This window comes from Elephantulus edwardii, unplaced genomic scaffold, assembly GCF_000299155.1.
Source record: "Elephantulus edwardii isolate Elephantulus edwardi_28Jun2011 unplaced genomic scaffold, EleEdw1.0 scaffold00072, whole genome shotgun sequence".
Taxonomy (NCBI): Eukaryota; Metazoa; Chordata; class Mammalia; order Macroscelidea; family Macroscelididae; genus Elephantulus; species Elephantulus edwardii.
In genome coordinates this window covers 2,013,425-2,037,447 of record NW_006399822.1, presented here as the reverse complement: position 1 = coordinate 2,037,447, position 24,023 = coordinate 2,013,425, and the positions used below count along the sequence as shown (strand labels likewise).

Genomic DNA, 24,023 nt, shown 5'->3' with positions numbered 1-24,023 from the left:
ACTGCAAAAGAACACACAAGTCTGTCTTAGAGGAAGTGGAACCAGAGGCACAGGTGGTGAACCTTCATAAGCCTGTTGTCTGGTGTAATGGTGCTGCGCTGGTCTTGAACAAATGATGCTGTCTCAGACAACACAAAACTCACTAATACTCATTAGGTTTAAGAAGCAGGCTTTTTTAAAAAACACGGAAGTTCAAGACCTTTAGAAAGTATTCTTCTCTCCAGATTATAAAAGGTTAGTTAAAACTCTTTAATAGGAACAATCATGGATAAACAGAAATAGCTTTGATCTGGAAGATTACAGCAACGTACAATGGGGAGGATCTCCACAGGGCGGCCCGCCTGCTTCTCTGCGGCTCCAGAGCATCCGAGATGCACTGCGCAGACCCCGGCCCTCCCTCCACGGCTCCGCACACAGGCCTTCCACTCAGGCTAAGTGATTCTATTTACATTTAAAAATGTTTTCTTCTCCAGTCTGTAGATGTTCCTAACACAGGTGCAGAACTGCTTTATTGATTTCTGGGTTTGTCCAATCATTCCGAATGTCGTCCAAGTGGTTGTCGAAGTCCACGAGGGCCTCATAGGACCGGCTGTCCAGGAGTGAGGCCGAGATCCGCTGGGCTTCGGGCCAGTCTTCACAGTAATCACTAGGAGGCCAAAGACGGAGATGTTAGTCCCCTAACCATGAGTGCAGCTGGGGGCTTCTCAGAGAAGACACCACAGCGTGCAGAGCAGGAGAAAGGCAGGCAGGCAGGAGCACTGGGAAGTATGTACAAGCACACACAGACAGAAAGACAGACACAAAAATGATAAAGCATGGCCAGCCCATGGAGGAGATACTACTAAACACAATCTTGAAATAGTGGAGGAAGATGGCGGAGGCTTTCAGAATGAGGACAAGAAATCCTAACCACATGCCGGACAGAGGGCTCAAGTTGGCGGGAGAGGCTCCCTGGACCCGGAAGTGATCTGCAGTCTTCTCAAATGCTCTCTGGGGCCAGGGGTGACCTGGATGTTGTACTTTAATGTCCTCTCTATGCTCAGAAAGGGGAGACTCCCTGGGTGCTGAGCAGAGAGGACGTGCAAGTGATGGGGCTCGTCCATGCTCAGAAGGAGGGCCGACTCCTGGGACCAGGTGTGAAAGGACCAAGAAGTGGTACTTCAAAGTCCTCTCTGAATTCAGAGAGGGGAGACTTGCTGGGTCCAGGGTGACGGGACCCGGAAGTGATGGGGCTCTCCCTGCTCCAGAGCCCTGGGCTTGGGCTGGCTGGGTGGCCCTGGGGGGCAGCACTCACTAGTGAGGGTCTCGGCACCGCCACTTGTTCTCATGGTGCTCGTACACGTGGATGGTGGGCACCAGGCAGTCCATTGTGAACTTCGTGTTGTCCACCTGGGCCAGGGTGAAGGACGCAAAGTGAGTGCACAGATCGGCAGGGGCAGGCGCCTCTCCTGACTGCTCCCTCAGAGCAGAATAGGAAGCAAGTGCAGTGGACCTCATTCCAACTCTTTGTAACCTCATGTGACAGAACTGCTCCCTGGGTCCTCAGTATCCTTTAGAGCAGGATGGCCTCATGCCCTCCACACCCACCCCACCCCCCGAATAGGACGGCCTCATGCCCTCCCCCCAACGCCCGTCCTCTAGAGCCAGACGACCTCATGCCCTCCACACCAACCCCTGAACAGGACGACCTCATGCCCTCCCCGCAACCTGAACAGGACGACCTCATGCCCTCCATACCACCCCCTGAACAGGATGACCTCATGCTCTCCACATCTCCCCCACCCCCACCCCCACAGCAGGACGGCCTCATGGGACCCACCGTCACTGTTCTCTAGCAGAGAACAGCCTCATAGGACCACCCCCCATTCCCTTGCTAGGAGCAGCTCAGGAGGTGGGATCACAATGAGGACTGTGTGTGGGCCAGGGCAATAGGAAGGGCCCTCTGGATAAACCCCACCTGATGCACAGTGCCTGTGGTGCCTTCTAACCTCTATGCAGGACTCAGGCCCTCACGCTCTGAATTCTCAGTACCGAGACTGTTAACAAGCCCCGATGGGCTCACGTGAGTGTCCGCATCTCCCCACCTCACTGGCTGTGCTGGTGGCTCTCAGTGGCAATGCTCACAGAGCCCATGGGCCGATTCGGGGGTCCGAGTCCTGCATGTCTAACAAGGGTGGTGTGACCCTGTCAGGGCCTCACTGAAGGTCATCGATTTACAAGCACAGCCCCTGTGGATGTCCTCATGCTGCGACAGCTGCAGTCCTTAAACCACAGCCTGTGACCCAAGGGACACAAAGTTAGTTCCCCTTGCTGTTTTCCACTTGGCTCATGGGAGGCTGATACCCCACCTTCGGGAGCGCTGCCATCTGGTGGGGCTCAGGACTGGGACTGTGAAGAAACAGATCTCACCCTACCAGCAACATCATCAGAGACCCAGGACACGTCCCACTGACCCTACGAAATTCCCGTGATGTCAAACAATCTTATTTCATTCACAAAGCCCTTCTCACTGAGAACACGGCTTCCAGGAAATGCTGAAAGCAGGCAATCCTTTGATGTGGGAAGGTCTGCTGCCAGAGGTAGACCGTGTGAGGCTGCAGGGGTCTGGGGGCAAACATGTCCTCATATACCTAGCAGGAGCCGCGGGGCAGCCCATGGACCTACCATGATAAGGGCCGTGTCACTGAAGACCTCAGCGATCCGGGAAGCCACCTTCTCAGCAACCTGGTTTGGACTACAGAAGAAAAACCGTTAGTTCTCCAAGTCCCACTAACGCTATTCACAACATCTGCTTGATGCCATCATCAGCCACTGCGAGGGGTCATCGGTCTGCTCATAAACGACCTGCGGGACAACTGAATAAAACCCTGCCCAGGCCTGCACGCTGCTCACGACCACTGCTGGGCCGCAATCACGGTGTCAGCCCTGAGCGCCAAGGGCCGTCCTCCATGCGGCACACCCTTCAGAATCAACAAGGAGTAATAAGACGACTGCAGTGCCAACCAGCAGCACCCACTCGCTGTGCCCACATGAGAGATGCTCGGTACCATGGCCCTGCTGTGATGACCCACAAGGACAGGGAGCCAGGGCAGGCCCCCATACCACACCAGTAAGCCCGAGTGTGAGGGTCTGCAGAGGGGACTCCCGGTGCCCTCTGAGTGCGTCCTCTCCCTGTGCACCAACAAAGCTGATGCCACTGTCGTCTCCTGCGAATAACAGAAACTTCACAGCAGCTGGTAATCAAGGCACCTGGAAATTGTAAAAAACCCTTAGCCATTCCAGATCTCTACTCATCTGCTCTCCGCCTGCCCCATCCAGCTTGCATCCTGCAAACTGGCCTCCTGTGGGGACCCGCAGCTCTGCACCTGCCCCATCCTGTCTTAAGTCTGGCCTATGTCCTGCACACTGGCCTCCTGTGGGAACCCGCAGCTCTGCGTCTGCCCCATCCTGTCTCAGGTTTCAGCCTACGTCCTGCACACCGGCCTCCTGCAGGGACCCACTGAGCCTCTCTCCTCATGAGGCCATTGCTATTTTCAAATGTGAATGATGTTTTGGGAAAAAACCCAACACACAGTTTCATGAAGCCCTCTCGCTTCCCCACTCCCGGCTCAGTGGAGCCCATCCTCTGCCCACAAGCCTCTGTGGAGTCTCCACCTCAAGGCCCACTGAGGATGTGAAAGGTCAGATCTGCCAGCCTTAAAGGCCAGTGGCTCAAGCCCACTGCAGACCCATTTCTTCTCTGATGCCATCATTCCCCAGTGGTGGGGCTGCTATCATCCCCCAGTACTAGAGGACCTTTTCTTGCCTGGTCTCCTGCACACTTCCAGGCACTTGTCTTGTTGGGGTTACCACCTGGCCTGGATTTCTCAGAGGATTCCTTCACTGGCACCCCAATTTTTGGGATCTTTCTGCCCCATTAGACTCTGGCAGCCCTTCCTGTTCATGGGAGCTCACACTTCTACGTGCCTGCTCCCTCACTTGCCCTGTCCGTGTGGGTGGCCTTTCCACGCTGGGCTCTGCTTACCAGTTCCTATGTATATTTAAGGAGCCCAGAAGACATGGTAGGTTAAGTTCTTGGGTGTTTGACTGTTAACCCAAAGGGCAGCAGTTCAAATCTACCAGCTCTTGTGACAGAAAAATGTACGGATCTGTTCTGGGACCACAGCTTTGGGGTCCAGATGACACAATTCTACTCTGTCACTGGGCCTCGAGGTATGGGAACCGCCCCTACAGCACACAGCAAGAGCAGAATCAGCACAACTGGGCACTCTGCCAGGCTGACTTCTGTGCCCTATGCTATGGGTCAGGGCCAGCTGGGACACTGCAGCTGGGCCCTGCGTACTGTACCCACAGGGAGCAGGCATGGAACAAGGACAGGGCTGGTGCCAGGGCATGCCAGCAAAAGTACAGAGGCTACTGCCACCAGGCCCTCACAATGCTCATCCTCTTAACCCTAAGACCAGTCACACTACTGGACAACTTTTATTTGGAAGGAAATAAAAGTACCACTTCAAGATGTCTCAGATTTCCAATTACCAATTCATTTGTGGTCACATTTACATCGTGTCAGGATCTAGGTCACCTGAGATGGTAAGACCCCTGCACTTTGCTGTTCAGGCTGGTACCTGGTTTCCTGCTGGCCCTGGCCATTTCCTTTACCAGCAGAGTAGCCTTGTCACTGCCACAGGAACCCAAGTGTCCAGGATACTGGCATACCCTGCCCACATGAGTACAGAGCTAGGGACTCAGGCGGTCCCTGACAGCTCAAGCCTTTTACTGAGTATCTACCCCAGGCAGGGAACTGAGACACCCCCACAGGAGATGCAGGACAGCAGTGATGATGTCGTACAGTGAACCAACACATGGCCCTGAAGCTGAGTGAGTGCCGGCTGGCACCCGGCAAACATCTGTTCACAACACTGAGCTAACCATCAGGTGATGCTTCCGTGGGAGCAGTGGGTATAGCACTAGTGACAGTAAGGAGCCCTGACTGTAAGCCAAGCCCAGAGGGCCACAGCCCTGCCCTCACTCCCAGGGTACAGAAAGGACTACTGGGCCCGAGGATGCTAGAGCCGGAGGCCCAGTCTCCAGGGGCCTAGTTGTTCTTCTGGAAAAAGACAGGAATTCTCCTGTGTGACTCAACTGGCTCTGAAAACCAGCGGAGAGTCAGCTATGGGTGGGTTCCGATTCGCTGGCACACAACAGTATCCACCTGACTCTAAACCTCACGTTACTGTTAGCTGTTGCTGTGCTGCTTCTGACTCCACAGTCCTCATGTAGAAGGGAGGGTAGCCTGTCCTATCCTGACCCTCATAATCTCTGCTATCTCACAACACTGTGCCAACCCTCCCTACTGAGGGGCTTCCCTTTCATTCACCTTATCAAGCATGATGTGTATGGAGGACCAGGTCTTGCCATCTTCTGGCTGCGTGCCTTCAAAGACAGCCCGTGTGTTCTTTGGCAATCCATGGTATATTCAATACTCTTCAACACAATTCAAAGGCACTAATTTTTTTTTGTTGGCATTTCTTTACTGTCCAACTTCTAAGAATACCATGTATGGGTCAAGTGCACCTTAGTCGTCAGTGATATCCTTGAGTCCCTTCCAGAGGTCCTTGGCATCTTCGCCTGATGCAACAAACTGTTTAATTTCTTGAAGGCTGCACTTCCATGAGTGCTGACTGTGGGTCTACCCGTGTCGAGACCTCAATGGCCCCACCCTGGACATGCCCCTGCTTTCCTGGGAGTCTGACCTGCACAGACAGAAAGCCACCACCTACACATCAGTAAGACTCACAGGGAGGGAACCGTGTGGACTGAAGTCACCAGGAGTTCATACAAAGGGAGAAGCAAACACCTGATCTTCACCTTCACTAGCAAACATCAGAAACCCACCAAGCTAGAGCTCTTACCTACCCAAAGGAGAGCATTCTCCCTGCCCAGTGCTCTGTCCCATCGTGCCTAGCTTGCGGGTAGACAGCAAGGCCAGGCTGAAAGCTTTGTTGGGTTCACTGTGTGAGTTCCCCTCCGGAAAACAAAGAAGATACAAAACAGAACCCAAAGCTAAATATAAATGTTTGGAATTTTGTCTGGAATGGCTCCCTCACACACTGTAAACAAGCACTGGGAAGGGAAGTGCTGCGGGGAGGGGATGAAGACCAGGGAGGGCTCTCTGTGAGCAGACTTCACATCTGGAGCTGATGATCTGGTCAGAGCGGACACACACACGCCAGATGGCGTCCAACTGCCCCGTGAACTCTCTCAACAACGGAGTGTGGGTGACAACGGACGTACCTGGAATCCTTTACACGCTCGTTGGCTTGGTAGTAACCAGCAATCACGTAGCTATTCTCTTTACACCAGGAATCAATCTGAAAGAAGAAAAATTGAGACGATAAATGATGTCCTTTATCAAGCACCAGTCCCCCCCTGAATGCTGGGTAAGAGCCCACACACACTCTCGATTCTGCTCACCCAAAGGATGACGGCTTTGGCAGAAAAGTCCACTCCACCTGCTTCCTACTGTCCCCACAAAGCCAAGGAGGCCCAGGTACCCTGCTCTCCTAAGATGAGGCTCCTTCAATGGACAGGCCCCTGGAGCCCCCTTCCCAGGTCCAGAAGGTACCAGCGTCACACACCTATTAAATGGGAGGCTGGGCAGAGTACAATCATCATCCACTTGCTCTCTAAGCTCAGAAAAGCTGGGGCGTTCTGGGCCTGGGGAAGCTTCGAGAGCCTATCTGTCGAGTCCTCCAGAGGTGAGCAAAGGGAAGCTCCGCCGGTGCATGCCTGTACAGCCGGGGAGCAGCAGAGCCAGACTCTAACCTCGGTAACCCGAGCAACCTGCCCTGGGAAACCTGCACAGCAGGGGTGGGGCAAACAGGTGTGCAGGACTGGCGCTAAAAGGGGTCCCGGGACAGACTTGTCTGAAGTGTGTTTAATAATGCCAGGCTCTCACTGAAATCTCAAGGTTTTATTTTCTGAAGCCCTAATGCCATTATTAAAAATAACAAAAGGTCATCCTATTTTTGTCACAATTGAATTTTAATGTAATGAAATCTATTCTCAGTCCCCAGAAGGGAAACATGCACTCAATTAACTGACTAAAAATACATCTATTTAGATTTTAAATACAATCCTACTAACTTGTCTTGGATTTGGTCTGGGGCATTCTGGCCTAACCATTTTTCTTTATGACTAAAAGCAGACATTACAAGATAGTCACAGGCTTACATGAATTCACTGGCTCACGTGAGGATTAAAATTATAATTCTGGCTGCCCAAGAGCTTACAAATGACCATATTGGGTCAAAACCAGGGCTCAGTGCACCAAATGGATGTTCTGGTCATCCCCCCAAAATTAGGGTAATGCTTCCCTAAATATTTATAATGGCTCCGGCACTGTAACTTTCCTGCAAATTATTCCAAAGCTGTTTGTCTCGATTGCCACCTAAAAAAAGGGATTTTAGAAAACTATCTATCGCTGCTCAGACCAGCATTCTGTAGTGTATTTTCTAAACTGATCTCTGCATAGTATCAAGGACATGCCTGCCTCCTTCACTCCTGTCAGTGGAACGATTCATAGCTGACCCTCCAATGGGTTTCAGGGGCTGTAAGCTGCAGCGGAAGGAACTGCTCGCCTTTCTTCCTTAAAGATACTGGTGGATCTAAACTGCAACAGAGGAAGACCCATCAACAGCCGGTCCTAGCAGATGAGACAACCGTGCTCGAAGAAAATGAACTGGTTCAAAACACTTAGTGAAGAAGACCAAAGAATACAGTCTTCAGATGGATGCCTCCGTATCAAGGAGACAAAATCCCTCACCACCAGACAGACAGGCAACATGGTGACAGATACAGGGTATCAGGCGTGCCTCATTTACTTGCTATACATCTGAGAGATGGACAAGGAATAGCGAAGAAAAATCAGTGCCTTTGAGTTACGGTGCTGGAGGAGGGTTACAGCGCTAGAGGAGGAGGGTTATGGTGTTGTAGGAGGGTTATGGTATTGGAAAGTTACGGTGTTTCGACACTCAGCAGGAAGGCTTGACCCAGTGACTGTAATAACAGGCTTGCACATGTTGGAGATCATGATGAAGACATAGAGGGAAAGTTTGAATTTGTTGTTCATGGGGTTATGATGGGTTGGATGACTTGACGGTACCTAACAATAATGACATCACCCATCTCCACAGCGTTAAAGCATTCAACTGCTAACCTAAAAGCTGGTGGTCTGAGCTCAGCAGCTGTTAGTGGGAGACAGGGCAGTTTGGTCTCTGTACAGATGTCAGGAATCTCCCCGAGGCTGCTCTGCTCGGTCCTGCAGGGTGGCTGGGTGAGCATCAGTGCAGGCTTGGGTGCTTTGGTATCATCTATCTCAGGTGGCATGCGTGTGCAAGAACCATAATGTAGGCAGGGCAGGGACTGAGCAGTGAGCCCTGTCTAGAAGCCGTGGTGGTCAAGAAGGTGGGTGTTTGTGGCTCTCCCTGTAGATACCAAAAAGCAAGGCTTGGAGTTCCAAAGGAACAGGATGGGAAAGTGCCTTCTCAAGTCAGTGCTTTAGTGTCCCTGTGGAGTCGGAAAGGAGCTCCAGAGGTGACAGGATGGAAGATCAAGTTCAGGGGGAGAGGGGAAAGGAGGGCATTTCCAGGTCAGCATATGACCAGTCTGAAGATAAAGAGCTGACAGTAGAGAGATGCCAGAAAGTACAGCCTAGGGGGAGGCAGAGCTGAAAGTATTCAGGGAAGCCCTGGGATCAGGCTGCAAAGCAGTAAGAAAGCCCTTGGGGCAGAGAGTAATAGAAGGTACCAGAAGTCAGGAAAGGAAATGACCAAAAGGGCTTAGAGGACAGCAGGTTTATGCTAATTTCCCTTCTAACATGTTATGGGGTTTTGCTATTAGAAGTAATTCCTTCACTATCTACGTCAAAGGGTTATAAGGATAAATAATAGGCATGTAAGTACTTAAAAAAAAGCAGAGAAATGAAAGGATTTTTTTTTCAAATGGAAAATAATAATGAAAAACCTTTCAAAGGAACCTGATGCTGCCCGTTGATGGGACAGCATATCCACCCCCAGTCAGCCCTCCCGGCTCATCAAAAACCATGTGATGTGACCCTCCCGAGGGCAGAAAAGGACCAGGAGGAGGAGGCTGCACTCACACAGCTGCTGACCCAGGCACTCAGTGAAAACGACACTCCTGGGGCTAGTCCCCTGATGTCCACCGTGGCTGGATGATGAGTGCTCTGCCTTACGATGCCTCGAGACTTTTCACTCCCGGTCATAAAGTCATTAAGCCAAAGGCTGAATAACATAAATTTAAGAATGAGAATCCCAGGACACGTAACTGTGCTCATGTGCCACCTATACATACAGACCAAGCAGCAGCTGTCTGAAGAAGAAGGGAAGACTACACGGTATAAAATCAGAAAAGGTGAGTGGCAGCGCTGTGTCCTTTCTCTATTCCTATTCAGTCTGTTTGCTGACAAACCATTCGAGAAGCTAGACTGCATGCAGAAGGATGTGGCACCAGGACTGGAGAGGACCCAACAACAACTTGTGCTATGCACCTGACACGCCTTGCTTGCTCAAAGTGAGGAGGACGTGAAGTGCTTGAGGCAGACAACCAAAGACGACAGTCTTCAGTATGGGTTACATCTCAACATCAAGAAGACAAAAACACCTCTCACCACTGGACCGACAGACAACATTATGAGAGATGGAGTAAAGCTTGAAGTGGCCAGTGATTTCATTGTACTTAGATCCACAATCAGCACCAATGGCAGCAGCAGTCAAGACATCAAAAGATCTGTCACAATGGGAAAATCTGCTGTCAAGGAACTTACCAAAATGCTAAAAAACAATAAAGTCAACTGAAAGCCCAAGGTGTACCTGATCCAAATGAAGGCATTTTCAATTGCTTCCTATGTGCCCATGTTGGACAATAAGGATGACAGAAGAATAGATGCCTTTCAATTGTGGTGTTGAACAAGAGTATTGTCAAAACAGCAAACAAGTCTCTCTTGGAGGAAGTACATCCTTAAAGGCAAGGATGGTGACACAGCACCCCACTCATACTTCAGGCATATTGTCAGAAGGGGTGAACCCCTGGAAAAAGACACGATGCTGGAAAAGGAGAAAGGTCAGTGCAGAGAAGAGCCCCTCAACAGAGGGACTGACAGAGTGACTAACAGTGGGCTTGAGCACATCAGAACTAGGTCGTGAGGACAGCGCAGGACAGGGCAAGGTTCAGATGTGTTGTCCACAGGCTGGCTATGAGCTGTAGTCAACTTGACAGCACCTAACAACAACAACAACAACAACAAGCAGTTTAACTGTAATTCAGGAGCCTGGGGTGCAAGCAGTCTCCAAGGAAGAAAGGGCTGGCAGTGGGCTTCCCTCAAGTTGAGAGCCAAGAAAACTCTACTGAGCACTTGTACTAACAGGTGTGTCACCACGAGTTAGGGTCCGATGTGAAGGCAGCCAGCAACAAAACTTTTGGACAGACTCAAATGATGAGCTTTCTGAAGTTACTCAGGATGTACCCGATCACTAGATTTCAAGGATTTGTTAACTGCTGAGATTATGATTCAAGTTTTTGGTGAACATAATGACATATAAACAACCAGGGCTTAGCAGGGACATGGGCTGCTAGTCATTCTTGTTGGAGACTCCACTCCACCAGGGAGGGGCACGTACTGGGGGTAGTGCTGAGAGGACGTGATCTGGGCATGGAGTGTAACGGGTGGGGGTGCAGCAGGATTGGGGCCCCTCAGAGACAAGCTGTTAGTGGAGTAGTCCCACCTCTGCTGTTAGAGCCGAGCCTCCCTCTGGGCATCTTCCTTCCCAGGTAAGGCATTTGGGAGGCTGCCCTGCTCCCTGGGACCAGTGCTGTTGCTAAGCTGCTCCAAGTCAGCTCCAGCCCTCGGTGATCCAGGCACACAGAGGAGTGCTGCTGGCCCCGTGCCCTCCAGGCCTGCTCAGTCCACAGTCTTTTTTTTTTCCAGTCCACAGTCTTGACCACTGTGGTCTCCACCCAGGGACTCAGCCAGCACAACATTCCTCCGTGATCCCTAGAACAGTCAGTGATTATTTTCAGGAGACTGCCTGGCCTTTCTTCCTACGGCATCTTAGTTCAGACACTCATCTGAAATCCACCCATCCTAGGTACCCTGCTGGCACTGCACACACTGTGGCAGAACTTCCATCATCAGAGCAACACAGGAGTCACCACAGTACGACAAACTGGCACACAGGTGATGACCTGCAGTGAGGACAGGTGGATAAACGAAAATGACGGGAAAGAATACAAACCTACAAACCGGGGGAAATACATATATGGATGACTCAAATGCAGCTGTTCATAGTGGGTACCTTTCACTCTCTAAGGAACACAACCTTTAACCAGGAAAAGTTACTCAAGAGAAGTATTAGTTGTGTTTGACATTTTCACCACTGTGCCATCATCAGGGCTACCCTTGGCCCCCACAGGGCAGAGAGAACCGCTCACAGGGTTTCCGAAGCTGCAGATCTTTATGGCAGCCGACCACTTTGCCTTTTTCCTGTGAGTGGCTGGTGGATTCAATCTGCTTGACTTGCAGCTTCCAGGGCTCTCCTCACAGGCAGGTGTTGTCGACCTCACCTGTCCAGTTTACAAGGCTAAGGCCTTTTTCGCCAAAGCAACTTGCAAGGCTTGTCTTCCGAGGTGCCTGATGAAGGGCGGGGCTTCCAGCCTTCCAGGCAGCAGCCTCAGTGCTCTCAGGTATTTGGGGTTTGGCCAGAATCTCACAAATGATGCCTGCGACAGAACCCCACCAGCTCTTCTCCCATCCACCCCCCTTTTAGGCTTCTGTCCAGAATTCTTGTCTCCCGTCACACTGTTCCTCCACAGGCTGCCCTGCTCTCATGCTACAAGTGCCACTGCTACCTCAGTAGGCCACCTGACGTCTGCGCTCACGACCTGTTTTAAACTTCTGACACTAGGACTTTTTAATTTGAATTTCTCAAATGTCCTAATCTGTACTCATCATGGCTCCTCCAAACCAGCTTCTGCTCTGTTCGTACCACAGACGGCACCACCATGCTCCCAGGGTGCAAGGCAGAACCCAGGTGTCATTCATACCGCCTTTCCCTGTGTCCATGTGCAGTGAGTTATCACGTCCTGTGGTGTCTCTGTCCCAGCATCACATCTCTCAGAGTGGGGCACCATCCTGCCTTCATCTTGCCCTCCTCCTCTCACATCGTCTACACAGGAAGCTGGTACAATCACTCAAAAACACACACCTGTCATGCACCTTGTCTTCAGAGGACTCTCCCAACTTCAGGATGGTGCCCTTGGTTCCTCAGGAGACCTGAGGTCCTCTGCAACCTGCACACTGCTCACCTCTCTCCACCCCAACCCCCTTCCAGTCTAGCTCTTCTCCAGGCCCTGTTTTTATTTATTTATTTATTTTTATTATTTTTGTGTGCGTGTACTGTCAAATCAGATCTGACTGGTACAGGAGGAGATTGTCCCTCCTTCCCCGGCAGAGCATCTGGTGGATTCGAACCGTTCGCCTCTGGGATTGTAGTTGCAGCTCCTTGCCACTAGGCCACCAGAGCTCCCCAGGCCCTCTGTTTTGTATCTGTACAGTTGGTGCCTCAGTGTCACACGCTCTCTGCCTACCTTCTCCCAGGTCACCAGGGCTGCCCCCAAACCCCCTCTTGTATGTCCTTCTGGGAGGGCTTCCTTCTCTGACAGTCCATGCTGGCTAACATTCCTCTGGGATCTCCCACTGATTTTCAGGACTGTACCAGTGTGTCATCTGCACGTTTGAGTGCTGGTTCCATGTCCAACTCACAGTCTCCTTCAGCACAGGCCTGGCGCATAGCAGGCACTCAAGAAACCTTACCGGAGAAATGGAGGATCCTGAATAATGCTACTGGGAAATCTGGTTCCCAGCAAGTCTGTGTGTAGCGCTGTCTCTCACATACTCCCTCGTGCATATAGGCTGAAAGCGTACGTTACACACACACACTTCCACAGGCCAGTGATGTGGTAATAACCATGAAAGTTAATAGATTTTGAAATACTATCTACTCATTACATACGTCCTGCCTACAAATGATATGAAAGAACATGAAATGAGAACTGTAAGCAGGACTTGGGACTTTCAGGCCTTCATTTGAACACAGTTCTAGAATAGACAGAGCCCAGGAGGAAACAGACTGAGTTTCATTTTTTTAAAAAATATATTTTAGAATTTTATTTTATGGAAAATTGCAGTAATACTTTTTTTTAAAACTTTATTTTATTTTTATTATTTGTGTGCGTGTACCGTCAAATCAGATTTGACTGGTACAGGAGGAGATGGTTCCTCCTTCTCCAGCAAAGCATCTGGTGGATTTGTCTTTTTTTTTTTTTAAACAGAGGTTTTGGATTTCCATTCATTTATTGCCACAATTTTTTACCTGCCCACCCCTCCCCACCAGCTCACTTCCCCCTCGGAAGAGAGAAGAAAAAAAAGAAGAAGAAAAAAAAATTCCTTCATTAGTATACAATTCCCACGTCCCTTCCCCCCACCCCAGTACACTTCTCTATGCAACCTTAAATCTGGATTCCTGTGTTAACCATAATACTCAATCATATATCACTTCTAATCTGTTCTTTCCCTCATCTGTTTCAATACAATATACATAATTTATCCAGTTTTTTCTGTCATACCCCCACCCTGATGTCAGACCCATTCTACAACAGTGGCACCATGCAGTATTTGTCCCTTTGTGACTGAGATATTTCACTCAGCATAATGTCTTCCAGGGTCACCCACTTTGAATGATATTGCTTGAGTTCCTTGTTTTTCAATGCTGCATAGTATTCCATTGTGTGGATATACCACAGCTTCTCTATCCATTCGTTTGTTGATGGGCCCTTAGGCTGCTTCCAACTCTTTGCTATTGTAAACAAAGCTGCAATAAACATGGGTGTGCATATATCTGCTTGGATGGCGGACATGGTCTCTCTGGGGTATATTCCCGGTAATGGGTTTGCTGGGTCAAATGGTATCTCTATTTGCAACTTTTTGAGAAAGTGCCACACCGCCTTCCACAATGGTTGCACCATCTTACATTCCCACCAACAGTGAATAAGAGTTCCAGTTTCTCCACATCCTCGCCAGCAATTGCTGCTTGCTGTTCTGTTATATTTTGCTATTCTTACTGGGGTGAGATGATATCTCATAGTTGTCTGAGTTTCATTTTAACAGGCCTTCTAAAATGTGCCCAGTAATGTCAGGCTGACGTCCTGCCGGCTTACTTTTTAATTAGGTTAATTAGCAAAGTATTTTCTTCAGTTGGAAGCACAGAAAAGGGATTTCCACCCACAATTTCTCAACTGTCACTCTCCATTGGTGGACTCCTGGGGCCCTGGAGGCACAGCAGGTGAAGTGTCAGGCTATTTATCACCAGAAAGGTCCGGTTTGAACGCACCAGTCCCTCTGGAAGGAAGGCCGTCTCAGATGAGAGATTCGCAGCCAGCAAACCAAACCGTGACAGGACCCGACCGGACTCAGTGAGCCGGTCTGGCACTGTGGTTAGAGCACCTGGCCTCTACCCATAAGGTGTTAGAACCACCAGCTGCTCTGCAAGAGAAGGCTGGGCAGCCAGCTTCCGTTGACCGCCTGGGAACCCTGGGCAGCTGGACTCTGCCCTCCGAGTCTCCAGGAGTCGGGACCCACTCCGTGACAGAGCTCTGCGTGGGGTTCGACAGGAATGACCCCCACCTTCCTAAGGACACAGCGTACAGAGGCATCAGACAGAGACCCTCCGTGCAGACAGGTGGCTCTGAGAGCAGGTAGCTTCCTGGGCGCCCTGGGGACGCTCCTGTACCTTCAAGGTCACAACAAAGTGCTGTCCCTGGCCCCGTGTCCACCACGGCAGCGAGTCTGGGCGGAGGCGCTGCCCGCTCCTGTCCTCTGTAATTGTGCAGGACACACCTTAGCCGCTAACACCACGGACTCAGCCTCAATCTCAATGCACACAACACGAGCCCCCAGCTCTGGAGCTGCCCCCCCGAGCCCTGGGGTCGGCTGCCCTCCCACGGTCCCAGGACGGACAGTGTCCAGGCGCCGGCGCTGCCCTCCTGACCGCGGGCCCGGGCCTTCGCACCCACGTCCGCTCCCAGACCCCGGACGAAACCTGACCCAGGGCGGGCTCGGCGGTCGGAGGGACGCACCGTCCACCTGCACCCCGAGCCAACGCCCTGGCCGGCCATCTGCACGGCCACGGACCGCCAGCTCTTTCCTCCGCGGTGAAACCGATTACTGCGCCGAGGACCCCTCACCGCCGCCCCCACGCCTTGCGCCGTGTCCACCTCCGGGTGGGACCCCCTGGACACCCGCGCGGGGCCGGGCTTGCGCCGTGTCCACTTCCGGGTGGGACCCCCTGGACACCCGCGCGGGGCCGAGCTTGCGCCGTGTCCACCACCGGGTGGGTGGGACCCTCCTTGGACACCCGCGCGGGGCCGAGCTTGCGCCGTGTCCACCTCCGGGTGGGACTCCCCCTGGACACCCGCGCGGGGCCGAGCTCCCCTCCCGCCGACCGGAGGGCAGACCTGGCCCTTCTGGTGCTTACCAGGGTGAGGGCCACCTCGAGCATGGGGGCGAGGGCCAGAGTGCCGTGGAAGAGGGGGATACAGTCCACGAAGAGCGTGTGGTGGGCGCCCGGGCCGCCCAGAGGGAGGTGCTCCTTGCGCGGCTTCTGCTTCTCGGCCACCAGGAGCCCGTTGACGGCGCAGTGCGGGTACTTGGCGCCGTGCAGCACCATCTTGCAGTAGGCCTGGGTGGTCAGCTTCACCCCGGGCATGCTGAGCCCGGGTGGCCCGGGAGGACCTGGACGCGCGCCGTAGGCCTGGGACTCACAGCCCTGTCACGCGGTGCCTCGGCGGAGAAGCGGGACGAGGTGGTGGCGACTTCCCGACTGGCAGAGGCCCTCGGAAGCCCGTCCCCGCCGCGAACCGGGGCGCTCGGAGACAACCCGCCGTCCCCCGCCTCCGGCCCGGCCCGGCCCGCGACGCCGCGACTCAGCCCGTCGCCCGCGGCTCCGGCCGGAAACCGGCCTCCCAGCGCCTGCCGGAAAGCCACGCGGCGCGCGACCTTTCACGACGGCCGCCGCGCACGCCGCCTTCCGCTGACCTCCGGCGGCCGGGCGCGGGGCCTTCCTGCATCCCGTGGTGCTTTGCGGCGCCGCCTCGCTCTCTTCCGGTCGCGAGCCGCTGGGGCGCAGAGGGAGGTCGCGGTAGCCAGTGGATGGAAGCCTGCGGCAGGTGAGGCTGGGCTGGCCGGGGCCGTGCGGGGAGGCCGAGGAAGGTCGGGGCACTGGGCGCGCGCCCGCCGGCGCCGAGGGTCCGGGGCTGGACGGGACGCAGCGCTTGGGCCTCGCAGCGCGGTGACATTGAGGCCCGCGCGCGGGGTCTGCGGGCTCCGGGGCCACCGGGCTGCAGCCTTTGTTCCCCCCCAGGGGCGTTCGGCCCGGCTGCCAGGGCGAGACGTGGCCCCAGGTTGGCTTCAGGCCCTGACCTTGAGGTGCCCGCTAGCCGAGGGCGCCCGTGTCCCCGCTGCAGCCATCACCTCCACGGGGCGCCGCCGCCCAGGTTAACGGGGCTCGCCAGAGGCGTTCCGCTGGTTGGCGCGGAAGGCGCACCCCGTCGGCCCTCGCACGGGCCAGGCCCGGGGAGAAAAGGCTCGCTCGATCTTGACAGCCTGGCCGGTCGGTCCTGGTGGCTGCTGCGTCCATGCCCCTCTCCCTCCTTCACCGCGCCCGCAAGGATCCAGCTTCCCCGGGAGGGTGGGTGGGGGAGTGGGCGATGCCCCAGTGACGCAGTGGTTAAAGCGTGCGGCTTCAGACCGAAAGGCCACCGATCGCACTCAGCAGCCGCTCTGGCCGTATCCTGCCAAGATCCTCGCAGATCCTGTTGGCAGTTGGATTCAGTCCTGCGGGGTGGCGGCCGTGAATCGGAAGGGACTAGACAGCGGTGTGCAGGGGCTTTGATGAGTGGATGAGCCCGAGTCAGAAAGGGCCCCAGCGAGAGCGTACTTAGGTCTATGCACTGGATGGAAGGCCAGGGTCTCGAGGAAGGGACCAGAAAGAAAGCTTAAAGACGCTTTAAAGAGGGGGCTCCCGGGTGGGATTCCTTGGTCTGGAGAGACAGACCGGGGGAAAACCGAGCCATAAGGTGGGCTCTCTGAGGAGAAATGTGGTATCAGGATTGATGGAAGATCCATCAACAATCTGCATTATGCAGATGACACAACCCTGCTTGTTGAAACTGAGAAGGACCTAAAGTGCTTGCTGCAGAAGGTCAAGGACTGCAGCCTCCAATATAGATTAAAGCTCAACATCAAGAAGACAAAGATTCTTGCCACTGGGCCAACTGGCAGCATCAGGACGGATGGTGAAGAGAGGGATTGTTAACAGCTCTAGTTTGCTTGACCCCACAGTCAACACTCTTGGCACCAGCATCCAGGAAATTAAAAGACATACTGCGATGGGAAATTCTGCTATTAGGGACCTCTCCAAAGTACTGAAGAGCAGTGGTGACACTCTGGAGACCGAGATGTGCCTGATACAGGCCATGGTCTTCACAGTCACTTTCTATGCATCAGAGAGCTTGACAATGACAAGGGATGATAGAAGGAGAATTGATGCCTTTGAGCTGTGGTGCTGGAGAAGAGTGTTGAATATACCATGGAGTGCTAAGAAAACGAACAGATTTGTCCTTGAGAGGGCTAAACTGGGTGGCTCTTTGGAGGCAAGGATTTTGAGCCTTAGTCGGCATACTTTGGACATGTTGCAAGGAGGGACCAGTCCTTGGAGAGGGACCTCATGCTTAAGAGGGTGGAGGGACAGCATAGGAGAGGAAGACCATCTATGATGTGGATTGATTCAATGACTGTGGTAATCGGAGTGGGTGTTTTGAAGAAAGTGAGATTGACACAGGATAGAGCAGAGTTTAGGGCTGTTGTACATAAGGTCATTATGACTCCATGGCACATAACAACAACCACCAGGTGGGTGGGGGCAGGTTTTGATAGTAAAGGTCTTTGAGGGAAGGAGGGAGGGGCCTCCCATTGTGGTTCAGCCCAGTGGCTCTTCACTCCCTTTGTTGACATTTTTTGAGTCTTCATCCTCCTTGTTCTTGGTCTGGGCCTGGCAGTAGGTGGGTTCCTGCATTGTAGTATCTGCATGGGGCCGGTCCATCTTGTGCAGTGTTCCTCGGTCCCGTCCATGTACTGGGTCTGTAGCAGGAATAACACCATTTAAGTTAACGCATGCCTAGCTCGAAGAGTGACCGGTGTTTGCCGAGAGTGCGGCCCTCACCGTACACCTTTTTTTTTAAAAGCCGCCTCCTTGCAGTTCCTCTTGATATTTTTAAGAAGGTTAATTTTCTACTAAGTCTCTAAGCCCTTTATTGCGGTGTGAGGTTTACAGTGAAAAGTGCTGTAAAGACCTCCCCCTGGGTGATTGTTGAGTGTAAGACACAGAGAGCCAGCTGTGTACGCTGGAGAGTAGCTGAAAATCAAAAGTTCCAGACATCCATGTCCAAGCGACAGCAGATTCGTGCCTGGGATCCTTCACAGAGAAGCCGTGTGTTTCTCTCTTTCAGAATGTTGGCCACCAGGGTATTGAGCCTCGTTGGCAAGCGCGCCATCTCCACCTCAGTGTGCCTGCGAGCGCATGGTAAGTAGAATTGTCTTACTTTTGAGCAAGCTGAACTGTGTGTTTCTCTGTAAATCCCTCTCCTGGTTGCTGGAATTCCCAATCTGCTGACTGTGGAGGGTTTTGGGAGTTGTAAAGATCTCACTGAGGCATGGTTCTGGATCCAAGAGTGTGTGCAGCCATTTGAAATAGTAGTCTTCACTTATGTTTATGTTATGATTTTCTTTTTCTTCCTTTACTTTTCCTCCTGCCTGTCTCTTCAGGTTTACTTGTTTTACTACATTCAGGTGATCTCCAGCATGCTTGACCTTATAGTTTGACCCTCCCACGATACTCCCAACCACTCTAATAATGTTGACGTTGTAGAGACAGTGGATGTGAACGAAGCTGTACTTCTCAGACCAAGCTAGAGTTCTTCAGTTCCTTCTGGACCAGGGACCTGTGTCCTGACTTGAGAAGTGTATCTGGAGCTCAGCCCTGTGTGTGGGTTTAGCTCTGTGCTTATCAGGCGTCTGTCCAGCACAATACAAGATGTGGGCGTTAGTGGTAACCATCCCTAGATGGACAGACACAGCCCGACTCAGGGTTAGGGAGCTAGGTGGTCCTTGTACTGGAAGATGAAAAGCTTTAGCCTCACATACACGAGAGGAATGCATATTAGGCAAACGGCAGAGCAAGCAGGCATGGGAATGAGTCGGGCATGGTAGCTCACCTGGTCTCAGGGCCACTGCAGATGTTGGAAGATGTCTTGATCTAATGCTCTCTCACTGAGGCCAGCTTTATGTGAGGCTGGGCCTGGGGGTATCTTGCACCCCTCAGCTGATGCTTGCTTACTCTCCTGTATACAACCTAGCGTGGTATCAGACACAGACTCTGAAACAAGTCTGCTAAGAGCAGTATTGTCTTGCCACACTTTCCCTCAGAGCAGATGACTGGGTGTTGCAGACCGAGGGTCCCAAAGAATAGAATAATTTTATAATTATTAGTAAAGAGACAAACAGCCTGGAATGAGATAGAGCAGAGAGCATAAAACGGGGTCAGCATTTCTCGACTGAAGACCTCAAGCCATGCTTCTCTGAGTATTTATTTAGAATCATAAGATAAAAAAAGTAAAATCACAAGGAAGTACAAAATAAAGTATAATGGTGAAGTCTTTTACTTGGCCAAGTTCCTCTTTATGCTAATCTCAAGAGGGAGGGGTTCATTTGACACAAACTAAGAACAATGTTAACTCCTAGGGAATGCCCCACAAGGTGGCCTTCAGTTTGTATCAAGCTTCCCTCATTTACCGAAACAGCATTTGGTCTACTGTTTTTAAATTTGATAGTCAGCTTCCCTCAACTGGGACAAATCATAGTCCACTGGGCACACTTCTTCCCAGAAGTATTACTGAAGTGTTTGAGCTGTGGTGCTAGAGAAGAGTACTCAGTTCCCCATGGAACCCCAAAAGCATAAACATAGTGTCTTTGGCGAAGTGCAGCCGGAGTGCTCCTTGGAGCGAAGATGGTAACACTTCAAGTCACGGACTTTGATTTGGCCTGTTCTTAGGAAGAGGCTGTTGTTTGGAGAAGGGCATTGTGCTTGGAAAGATGGAGGCATGGCGGCAGAGGAAGAGCCCCCAGTGAGATGGACTGACACAGTGACTGCTGAATGGGCCCAGGTGTGTCGGAGTTGATGGCACAGGATAGGACAGGGTTCAGATCTGAGCTGTGCTCGACCCCAGCACCTGATGGCAGCACAGCAGTCGCACATCAGTGTGCAGACCTGTTCACAGTTAGACGTTGACTCCAGGGAATAACCTGGTGAGCGCCATGCTCTGTTCTCTTCCTTTGGTAACAGTTTGAGGTTTCCTTTTCCAATAGTGCTTGTGTGTTTATTTATACACGTGATTTAAGTTAAACACGTTATTGTTTTGTGGCCTGCTTTTTCTGTTTAGCTTGTTGCATCGGCGTTTCTTGGGTTTTCTGTTTCCCATCTGTGGCTCTCGAGTGGTCCCAGGCCCAGTATGAATTGTTCCTCTCAGGTTAGTGCTCTTTCAGAAGGCCCCGCCTGCGTTCAGCACCGTCTCTAGGCCTGAGGGAGCCTGGCTGGCTCACTGGGTTAGGTGTTCGGTGGTTGAAAGTTCCAGTCGCTTTATAGGAGAAGGATATGACAGCAGCTCCTGGAGGACGGACGGCAGCCTAGGACACCCTGTGCAGTGGTTTGCTCCGCCTTGGAAGGTGGTTAGGAGTTGAGTCAGCTTGATGGCCGGGAGCTGGACTTTTGGGTTGGGTCCAAACATGGAACCCAGAGAGCGGCTGTCCACCTCTGCTTGACCACCCTCAGTGGTGGCGCAGTGCTGAGGTTGACAGTGACAGCTTGCCGGCCTCTGCTTGCCATGGGAGGAAGTGCCCAAGTCTGTCCATCAGCTTCATCATCTTGTGCAGGACAAGTATGTCCTGTCCTGTTCACAGTCCTTCCGAGATCGCACAGCCCCAGAGGTGTGGTGCATCCAGCGTGGCACCCACATGCTGCTTCCTTGTGACAGGCTGTGTGAGTTTTAAATGCTTGAACGTCGTTTTCAGGAAGCGTTGTGAAGTCTGAAGACTATACCCTGCCGGCATATGTCGACCGTCGTGACTACCCGCTGCCCGATGTGGCCTTTGTCAGGAACCTCTCAGCCCAGCAGAAGGCCCTGAAGGAGAAGGAGAAGGCTGCCTGGAGCGCGCTCTCCATGGAGGAGAAAGTGGAGCGTGAGTATCTGGAGGAGTTAGGCTGCCCACAGCCCAGCGGGATTGGTCTGAGGGAGGAGGGTCAGCTGAGCAGAACGACAGCTGGGGGTCAAGTCCTTAGGTCCTGGGCCTGGTTAGAGCTCTGACTCACCTGGTGACAGTTCAGTAATCTTGGTGGGACCTGGAGCCTGTGTAGGCGCTGATACGATTGTGCTGGAGAGAAGGCTGGTGTGGGCAGGGCGTGGCTTGTAGAGGCAGCTCCTTCCCTTGCTGTTATGGTTAAAGGGAGCCCCGGTGGAATGGTGTATAATGACACAGGCTGCCAGTCACTAGGTCAGCAGTTCTAGTCCACCAGCTGCTTCACAGCACAAAGATGGGAGTCTCTTTCCATAAAGACTTATGGTCTCTGCAGCTGGTGTAAGGTCACTGCGGTGGGAGCTGCATTTAGGTTAGAGAAGAGCTCAGTGTGTCCTGGAGGAGCTTGGCATGGCTTGATGTGGTCCCCTTGAGCACCAAAGTGGAAAAGTTTTAATTGTGTCTGTAAGTGTGGAAAATACCTTCATAACCAAACGCTTGCTGTCTAGTAGTCCTCATAGTTCAGTGACTTTACTTAAACAAACTGCGTTACTTGGCCATCACCTTCCCCAAGAGCTCTGTTCCCAGCAACCTGCTTTCTTAGAGTAAGAGCAGCGAGCATGTCCAGTTGGGAACAGTGGCTCCACATCACGGGGTGAGGCCGTCCTCAGGCTCCTCTCTAGACTGCTGGGACACAGGCCCCCAGCCTTCTCTGTCCTGCAGTCCTGCTGGCACTGAGGTGTTTAAGCAGCCACAGTCCAGGACCCAGGTTTGGGTCGGGGGTCTGGTGTGTGCTCTACACACTGAGTCCTCGGCTCAGGGCCACAGGCTCTGCAAGGAGTGTTTACCTCGGGTCCCCACGGCTTGCTTTCTCTTGGACCCACGATGGCCACCTGCCAGTGGAGCCAGGAGAGGGTGATGGGTGTGTGGATGCTGACGCCACAGGCGGCGGGGTGGTGTGTGTGCATGGTGTGTGCTGGGGCTGGGCGCTGGGAGCGCTGAGGAACTGCCTGCCCCTTGTGTCCAGTGTACCACATGAAGTTCAATGAGACCTTTGCTGAGATGAACAGGACCACGAATGAGTGGAAGACGGTGGTGGGCGGCGCGCTCTTCTTCATCGGCCTCGCAGCCTTCGTTGTCATTTGGATGAAGCGCTATGGTAAGTGGGGGACCCTCTGTTCCCTGGCCCCGAAGTGTGTGTGCAGCAAGTCACGGATGGCACCTCCATGCTAGAGCCTGCCTTCGGGTTAGCCAGGCGTGAAACGCTGGCAGGGCCAGCTGAAGCCGTGGGAGCCTCCTTTGTCTGGGATAGAAGTGCCCCACATTTCCTGGCATGTCCCACTCAGCAGTGTGTCTGCTGAGCAGTCCTTCTGGAGGGTTTCCCTTGGGGACAGTAGACACATGGTCCTCAGAAAAACTGTGGCCATGGCTCTGGGGGAAAAGGGTGGTGGGATCACACCAGCCCTGTGACCATGTCTGGTCTCCAAGGCTCCTGGGCTGTGTGTCCAGTTGGCTGTGGGGCTGTGGACCTGCCATCTGCTTCCTGTGGAGGACCTGTGCTGCCTGTTGGTCATTTGGCGGGCGGGTGCCTCACTGAGAGTCTAGCGCTTGTGCCCACGGCGCGCGTTTGTGTGACGGGGAAGAAGGGATTGGTGGCAGTCCTGGGAAATCTCATCTTCCTCACTGTGTGTGTACCTGATGGATGGACAGATGGAGATCTAGAGTTGGTGGTAGGGCTGGGAGCCCTCCCTGCCCGGCTCACCGTGTGTGTGGCTTGCTGTGTGTTGATGTGTGAGAGAGCGTGGGTGTGAGTGGGCATCGGCAGCAGTACCGGGCGCCCTTCCTTCCAAGCCCTCCGTGCGTGCGTACACACGCACCTTGATGGCAGGACTAGGTGCCCTTTTGGCTGGCTCGTTGACCCCACCTGCTCTCCCTCATGCAGTGTACGGCCCCGTCCCGCACACCTTAGACGAGGACTGGGTGGCCATGCAGACCAAGCGGATGCTGGACATGAAGGCCAACCCAATCCAGGGCTTCGCCGCCAAGTGGGACTACGAGAAGAATGAATGGAAAAAATAAGGCCACGTGCGTCCTGCTCGACTCTTGGCTTGTCTGTCACCTGCGCACAGCTCTATATATTTACTGGAAACTACTTGTCACCCATTGACAGTGCTAATAAACAGCCGTTTACGTGAGCGCCCTGTGTGTCTGTGTCTGAAACACTCCTCCTCCTCCCCGTGTTCGCGTTTGTTACCACAACCTGCCTGAGTCACGTAAGGGGACTCTTGACAGAACTAGGGGTAGGGTCCATTGTTCTCGGTGTTGGGGGTTTGATGAGGTTTTATTTATTTTTTAAATAAAATTTTATTTTTATAGTCATTTTCATGAACATTTGCAGAAAAAAATCATTGCTGCACAATTACCTCTCTTCTTCCCCTCCTCCAGTCCTCTTGGCAATGATAGACCTCTTATTCTGTGCTGTTGTACATGTAAAGCCTAATCATATATTCTTTTCAGACAGTTCTTTCCTTCATTTGTTCAGTAA

The 24,023-nt window shown here is 52.8% G+C and overlaps 2 protein-coding genes across 2 annotated transcripts; one reads left to right on the top strand and one right to left on the bottom strand.

The window, feature by feature from the left end:
- Positions 1-485: 485 nt before the first annotated feature.
- EMC8 (ER membrane protein complex subunit 8) lies at positions 486-15,945 on the bottom strand. The gene is made up of 5 exons (XM_006888790.1): positions 15,609-15,945; positions 6,295-6,371; positions 2,665-2,734; positions 1,295-1,389; positions 486-646 (listed from the first exon to the last, which is right to left on the bottom strand). The coding sequence occupies exons 1-5, from the start codon at positions 15,837-15,839 to the stop codon at positions 487-489; spliced, it is 633 nt and encodes a 210-aa protein (XP_006888852.1). The 5' UTR covers positions 15,840-15,945; the 3' UTR covers position 486.
- A 2,695-nt stretch (positions 15,946-18,640) lies between these two features.
- LOC102859170 lies at positions 18,641-23,557 on the top strand. The gene is made up of 4 exons (XM_006888789.1): positions 18,641-18,713; positions 21,257-21,424; positions 22,506-22,637; positions 23,421-23,557. The coding sequence occupies exons 1-4, from the start codon at positions 18,641-18,643 to the stop codon at positions 23,555-23,557; spliced, it is 510 nt and encodes a 169-aa protein (XP_006888851.1).
- Positions 23,558-24,023: the final 466 nt, after the last annotated feature.